General features: G+C 40.5%; 1 protein-coding gene across 5 annotated transcripts in view; it reads right to left on the bottom strand.

Annotated features, from left to right (window-relative positions):
* Positions 1–5,353, bottom strand: part of si:ch211-160o17.4 (homeodomain-interacting protein kinase 1) — a 12,213-nt gene extending 6,860 nt beyond the window's left edge. For 4 of the 5 annotated variants that reach the window (XM_035661952.1, XM_035661954.1, XM_035661955.1 and 1 more), the window contains exons 1-8: positions 4,986–5,353; positions 2,240–2,970; positions 1,518–1,709; positions 1,180–1,361; positions 889–1,012; positions 659–778; positions 381–467; positions 63–247 (exon numbers count right to left, since the gene is read on the bottom strand). In XM_035661952.1, coding sequence (XP_035517845.1) covers positions 63–247; positions 381–467; positions 659–778; positions 889–1,012; positions 1,180–1,361; positions 1,518–1,709; positions 2,240–2,968 — 1,619 coding nt within the window. In that variant the 5' untranslated portion in view covers positions 2,969–2,970; positions 4,986–5,353. The remainder of the gene's footprint in view (positions 1–62; positions 248–380; positions 468–658; positions 779–888; positions 1,013–1,179; positions 1,362–1,517; positions 1,710–2,239; positions 2,971–4,985) is intronic. The other variant, XM_035661953.1, reaches the window with a different exon arrangement.
* Between the last annotated feature and the right edge of the window lie 2,480 nt (positions 5,354–7,833).

Below are 7,833 nucleotides of genomic sequence, written 5' to 3'. Positions count from 1 at the left end.
CATACACACACACACATACACAGCTGTGCCTAAAAGAAGATCTTCACATCACACACACTTACTGGGAGCTGTGGGGATAATCCATGAGGTGGCTCATTGTGACAAAGGGGTGACCCAGGGTTTTTGTAGGTGTGATCCTTTTGTCAGCATCTAGACGGAGCATCCTTTTCAAGAGGTCTATAAACTCTCGTCTATCAGCTTTCTCGGCCAACATGTCCGTCCCCTCCAGATGAGAAGACAAGTTGACCTGAGAAACACAAAACAACCAAATGGGTCAACCACCACTATGAGGTATAGGTAATGCGATATCTTAGGTTCGTGTGTGCAGTATTAGTGTACAGAGTAAGAACGGTGTGTGAAACGCAGTGTGAGATATCTACCTGCATCATGTCATCCAGACAGTTGAAGATATACTTCCTGGCCTCCTTTGACTTGATGCCCATCTCCATTTCATGCTCTGATGGGGTCTAGAAAAAGAAATGTTATGGAAACATAATAAATACATGGCTACAGTTCGAATCAAATAATCGAGTCAGAAGGTGGATCAAGACATCTTGAAATCTAAACATATTTAGCCATTTTCTAACCTCCCCAATAATCCTTCGCAGCCTACTTAATAAGCACATAGTCTGTAGGACTAATACAAGGTTATATCAACCTTAAGCCTCCAGAGTGGGTAGCTAGAGTCAGGGCCTCGATTGAAGAAGCGACTGGTCTTAGTGCCGGCGCTCAGCAAATACTCCGCAGGCAGGCCTTGTGTCTGAGAAATGTAACGGATCTGGAAATAAAACAAAACAAACATTAAAGTTCAAGAATCAGTTACTGCCATGGAGGAGCATTTCCTTTACATTCTCTGATAAGGCCCAACACACTAGCATTAGTACTGACCTGGTCGTACTCAGAGGCTCCAGGGTAGAGAGGCCAACCCAGAAACAGCTCAGCAATCACACAGCCTAAAGACCACATATCGATGGCCTCACAGAAAGGCAGACCCAAAATGATCTCTGGAGCCCTGGACAGCAAAGAGAAGATTAGAGGACTAGTACCGAGAAAACAAAACTGAGCTACAAAAGTTGTATCATTGTAAAGTGGCTTATTTTTCACCAATCATCCTAATAAGATGACATGGAAATATTTATTTAGATTGAACAAACTACAGCTGGATTTCATGCCACCAACCTGTAGTAGCGAGACTGTAAGTAGGTTGAGCAGACAGCTTTGGACACATGACTCGCTGAGCCAAAGTCAATGACCTTCACCCTGTAGGGCTGTCTCAGGGGGTCCACCAGCATGATGTTCTCAGGCTTCAGGTCGGCATGAATCAGACCTAGGCTTTTCAGTTTCATCAGCGCTGTAGCCACCTAAAGATACAAACACACACGATCACAATCACAAGTTGTACCAAGAATGTAAACGGGGGATTTCTACATTTAGAAATGAAAAATAGAAGTAATCATATGATTTTGGTTCATCGTGTAAAAAAGGTTTTATGAATATCTGTCAAAACAATTGCCAACCTGCTGTAGGATGGGTCTGATGTGCCGTAGGGGGAGCGGGCTGAACTTGCTGTGCTTGAGAAAGTCATACAGGTTCTGCTCAAGCATCTCAAACACCAGGCAGGTGTGTCCTTTGTGTTGGAAGCATTCGTACGAACGCACAAAGTTGTACTCATCCGCATTCTCTGCACTTAGACGGTTCAGGATGCCCACCTTTTAATGAAAAACAAATAATTTGTCACTCGTCAATTCTGTTCACTCATGTTTAATAACCAGTGCAATGACGCGCACTATAATGCTATATATAGGTCTAGTAACGCGATTATTTAATGATTGTAGTTCCTTACTTTGCAGATTCATATTATTAATACAAAATACAAATGTATAGATAATGTGTTATTATAGATCAGTATAAAGTAATCAAAATGAGTTCCCCCTTTACCAGCTGCAACATTCAACAATGACAGCAATCACACGGGGTTATTATTATGTTAAAAAATATATATAATTATATGCATTAAATTCATTATTATATTATATAATAAATATTTACTAGTCAAAACAGAACCGATTTGCAAAAAAATCTAAATGTTGAGGCCAATAAACCAGCTGGGCATACACTGAGCTCACATACAGCAGTGCAGTATTAATGCTGCGAGACAAGAAGCTCACTACAGAGCCAACATCGTCAACTGAAAGCACTAACCACTGTACATGTGTTTATCAAAACAATGTTGGATTACCTCGATTTGGCCCTGACGAGCATATGATGGATGGTTTTTCAGGATCTTGATAGCCACAATCTCATTAGTGCCCCTCTTCCAGCACTTGGCCACTTGTCCAAACGTGCCTCTTCCTAAAAACTCCAGCACTTCATAGCTGCAGGACACAGAGCAGAGGATCTCATGCTGCACGAGCTGATAATCCCCTTCACCGTTGGAGCTGCTGCTCTTGGTGGTTGGAGCCGAGTGGGGTATAGACTGGCCCGTGCCCCCTCCTCCCCCCCCGGTACGGGTGGAGTAAGTTGCTGCAGGGGCTGAGAGCTCCTCCAGTATTTGGACGCTGCCACATCCACTTCCACTGCCTTCACTGGCTTCCTCAATCTTTCTCTTCTGCCCATGTCTGTGCCCCCTCGTTTCAGACGACGTCTCAGCATGAGCATAGGAGGAAGACGTCGCCTGCTCTGTGACGCGCCGGCTGGAACCACGGGGAAGACTGCCAGTGCTATCGGCTGCCCGCACCACCACTTGACCTCTGGAGCCGGGTGCTGCAGGGGGGAAGACCAGGGATGGTGCAAAGGGTGGCACAGCCATGGCTGGGGCAAAGGTGTATGCCGACTGGCCTGCAATGGAGCTGTAAGCTTCAGTGGTGGACACATCCCAAACATTGCTCTCCACCTTCAGCTTCTTCACACGGCAAAAGGCACTGGAGGAGATGGAGGGAGGAGAGAAGACCTGCAGCTGGGAACTCATACCTGAAAAGAGATTGATGAAAATGAAACAGGAGGTACAAAAAAAGAGAATCTAAATCACCTAAAATAACTTCTGAAATGTTAAATAAAATTTAAAATTTCAGATAAACCTTAGAAATATACTGCACTGCTACACAATCTATTGATGTGGTGCACTGAACTACTAACTACACAACTAAAGCAGCCAACACAACAGTCCACCTGGTTTATATCATCGGGGGTTGACTAAAAATTACAAACCAATCTTAACTTATTGTAATACACTTTAACAGCACCTCAAACTACAGACTCCAAGAGGACCATCGAGTCGAATACCACTTTAAAACAGCAACTGAACTAAACTGAAGCTGAAATGAATAATAGATTGATTAGTCCACTAAGAGAAGAAAGAAAAATGAATTGAACTCTTTTGTTGGGTTAAAAGACTTTACACCTAGTTGCCAGTTTTTCAAGGACGCCTAAATAAACCCGTTGGCCATTACTATCTTGATTAAAGATTTCAGCCTTTTAAACGTCAAGGAATGGTGCCCATCGCAATTTCTCAGAGCCAAGGTCACATCTTGAAATGGCTTGTGTCCGACTAATAGTACAGAACCCAAAGATGTTGAAAAAGTAGTAAATCCTCTCATTTAAGAAGCTGGGATTAGACAATGTTTTGTGTTTTTACTAATGATTATTAATAAGATAAGACAAGATAGACTTCACTGATCCCACATTGGGCAAATTCAATCCCTACAGCAGCTTCAGATACAACACAATAGATGAGAAAATACACATGAAATAAAAACAGAACAGAAAAATACAAGCTGTCTATTGAAAATTGAATAATCAATAAGAGTTTGATTTACACTACATACAACTTTTTATACAGATGTAATTGATATAGAATATTGCACAGGCTACAGAAGGAGGTAGTGGCATATGAGAGAGAGATCAGGGGAATATATAATATTGATATCAATATGTCATTGATTATTAATAACACGGATAATCCTGGTTTGATATTTTTTTAAGGAAAAATACCAAAAGTTCTCTCGTCACAGTTTCTGGATCAAATCTGAGATCAAGATTTGCTCTTACACAATACTGTGATCATCATAAGTGTGCAGTTCAGTCCAATACTGAACTAAATGGAAACTGAGAGGTTTTATCCGTATCCCCCCCCCAATCCCTGAAGGGCTGGACCCACACTGCAAATTACTGCCAAACACTGGAAGACATCCCAAGTGCCTCATTATCAGGTTTGGGTGACAGAGTCAGGAAATGTTGCCGAATATGAAGGAATGGTAACAGGACAGAAAATATCCCTTAAAGTGGTTTATTGTATAACTGAATAAGGGAAAGGCACAACATGGAAGCACATTTATTTCTATATGAACACAACTGTATTTCCACCTCTCTCATCCATCTGATTGACACCTCTTGTTTCTGTGTTTAGGTAAAGTGGGAATGGGAATGTGGGACTTTCTTCTCATTTAAAGTATTAATTATACCAGAGACAGAAAACGAAGCCCCTTTAACAAATCAACATGTATGACATAACCACAGCTACAGCTCAGCGACTGTTTCATGCACTGACAGACAGGGATCTTAAAGAAAGGGCCTGGATCTGATGGATCTGATGGATCTGATTCCTGGTGCAAAGAAAACGAAACTATTACAACTTCCAGTTAGTTAAAGTAAAGTCAACACAGGTTTCGACACGACAATGTAAAGACATTAATGCCGACAGGGCTGCCCAGCTGTGATGAACCACAGTGGAAGTCAAGTTGCGACCATATCAGTGAAAGAAAAAGGAATAAGCACAATGTGTAGCTCTCCCTGCCACAGCCACACTTTTAAAGAAACAATCAACAAGGTAACATTACTTCACTCGCTAATGCTAACGAGCTAACGCGTTAACTTTGTGAAAATGTGGCGTTAGAGGATAAGCGGCTCTTCTCACAGAAATAAAGTTAACTTAAATTACACAGACTACACGGGAAGGACCTTGAAATACACAAACAGGTCTAACATACCGGATTGGATGTTGTTACAGCGTCGAATAAAGGCTTCCTCCCAGGTTTAAATCCCACTGCAGTCTGCTGGACCAGCGTTATCCGATTAGCTTCCGCTCGCTAACGTCAGAAGCTATCTAGGCCTGCATTGTTTGTTCGGTCGACGGAGAGCCGGGCGGCCGCGGGAGGCGTCACAGTGCACAGGCTTCACAACGCCGACACACAGGGCTCATCGTATTCTTACCTTAAATCATCTGGTCCTAAAAAAAAATATGTACATTTGTTGATTAAAACATGATAAAGTCTATTCTAAAAGCCGTCTGTCTTGAAGCAGAAAAATCCACTTTTCACCGGAACAACCACGTCCTTATATCAGCTGCGAGTCTGACGGCATTTCCGGTTACTACCGTAGTTACCATGGATCCGGCAAACGGTGCGCACAGAGATGAGCCCAAAATCTAACGATATTAACAAATAATGAGGACTTTATGGAGCTGTGCGAATATACAGCTGTTATAAGAGGCCCCCGTCGTCGAAAGATGTGGTCGAGTCACATGTGGGGTCGTTATACACGTCAGGGGAAAAGGGGAAACTAAATGTTTACGGTAAATGAATTTGACGTGACGTAAGTAGAATATGGCAGTAATTTTCCGGTAGGACAAACATGTTCCACAAATCTTGGGACAAACCTGAAGGCCCTTAACTGGAACTGATGACTGTGTTAATCACACTTAAAGATAGTTTCCACCGACGTGCACAAGTGTCTGTTTTAGTTTTTGACAGTGAGGAAATATCATCATTACGACTGAGTGAATACGTAAAACAAGTATAACAAAGAGAGCAAAGTAATAAACTGCTTTTGTTCATGTAGTTAACTGGACGCAGATCAAGTCAAACACCAAACATAGAACACAAATGTTATATGCGTTCAAAAACTTTGAGCCAACCAATTTGATTTGGGTTATGATAATATCAGCAGAGATAGAGAGGAGGAGAGTGGGACAGGATGTGACACAAGGATCGAGAGATTTGGGAAAAGGGACACATCTGAAATGTATAATAATTGAAGTATGGACAAATGATGGTGATATAAAAAGGCTGAAACAATCCATATTGAAGGCTTTCATTAGAAATATTGGGTCATTTTCAGTGTAGAGTTTAAAGATAAGATATGTACTTTATTAATCCCCTATTGGGGAAATTGTTTTTTTTACTCTTTTTTATTTTTAAAGCACATTGTAAAGGAAATGACAATGACCTCAATCTGTTCTAACTGAAGTAGAGTTACGTTTAGAAGAATATGATGCGGGGGATTCAATGTTGTTCGTTTTTCAACATAGCAGATAGAGAGAAATTCGTGATCAGGAGATGCATAAAGTTGATGTTAATCGAGATGTAAGAGTTAAATGATTCTGTTTGTGAAGCAATGACAGACAGTGCGAGACAGGAAGGAATAAAAATAAAATTGCACCATGAGGGACAAAGAAGTATGAAATAGCAATAAAGCCTTGACATAAAGCCTTTAAACGGTTTAATAAAGAACTCATAATTTCACTCATAGTAGAGAACTCATAGTTGCAAAAAAATGTTTTTTGGAGGAAACTGTAATCAGAAATGAATGTGGATATTTAGTCTTAGTTAATGCTGAAATCAGCTGTAACAGATGAAGGAGAAGCTGAGAATCTGGCACAAATGTGAATGGTTGAACAGTGGAACTCACTTTGCTAAAAACAGTCATTGCAGTAAACCTACTGTTGACAAGAAGTTTGGAAGGTTTTGGTTTTATTTTAGGTCTTTAACTACCATTTACATGTTGATTGGGGAGAACAGTAATCTAACCACATTCACTGGTAATATCTAACCATATAAGAGTGATGGAAACAGTGGAATTATTGATTTAAAAAGAACCAAATTCACTGCACCAGAATACACACAATACACACTCCTTCTCTTATTCATTGTCCACAAACTTTTCAATATGTTTTGGTTGCAAGAACTTAACTGTATGAATCTGAATACTCTTGTTAGAGTACAGTCCAAATTAACAAACTTAATACAACTAATGCTTCTCCACTTTCACTTCACTTTAATTTCTGCACACAAATCTTTGATAAAAATGCCAGCTTAGTCCTGAAAATTGGCGTTTGAATCCAGAAATCCAGCCATACACAGGAGGTTTTAAAACTAATTTAAAAAATGATATTTGCAGCGACCTGTCATGTTTTTGGGATGTACGATTGTATAGATTTACCCGTGCAACCAGTACGGTCTGCAGTTGGCATGTCGAACAAGACATATTACACTTTTATTAAGAAAGAACCACAGGAAAAATAAATATCAAGCAAAAAAATAAGTTAAAGTGCAAATTTTCTTTTTATTCTGATTTCATTTTACAGCAGAAATTATGTAAAGCATTCAGAAGACATTTTCCACATATAAGGGCAATATTCAAAACACTTTGCATGGCCTCAGCAACAAAATATTCTTTTTAAAAACATCAACAATTTAGTGATGCTTGTGCATGCACGTTTGTAAAACAAAGTAAAAACTAGGCTACAAAAAAAAGAGGAATGAAAGACTGAGATAGGCATGGAGAACACAACAGCAGGCAAGGTGGGAATACAGCAGGAAATGAGAGAGAGGGGGAAGACGGGGTGAAAGAAGAGGAAGGCAAGGAGAGGTCTAGCCATAGATTATCTATAAGGGTCTACCATTCTAGCATGCAATGTGGTGTTTGGCCACGCCCTCTCAAAACAAGGCCTGAAGGGTTATACCATTCATTTCTAGGCGGATTTATGAGAATAGAGGCCATCTCTGTGCATGTCTACCAGCGGTCTACTATGGCAATGTTTCTTTTTTTTTTTTTTTT

Source organism: Morone saxatilis, unplaced genomic scaffold (genome assembly GCF_004916995.1).
Source record: "Morone saxatilis isolate NCDOM2014 unplaced genomic scaffold, NCSU_SB_2.0 Contig18, whole genome shotgun sequence".
Lineage (NCBI taxonomy): Eukaryota > Metazoa > Chordata > Actinopteri > Moronidae > Morone > Morone saxatilis.
This window is presented reverse-complemented; position numbering and strand designations above follow the sequence as displayed.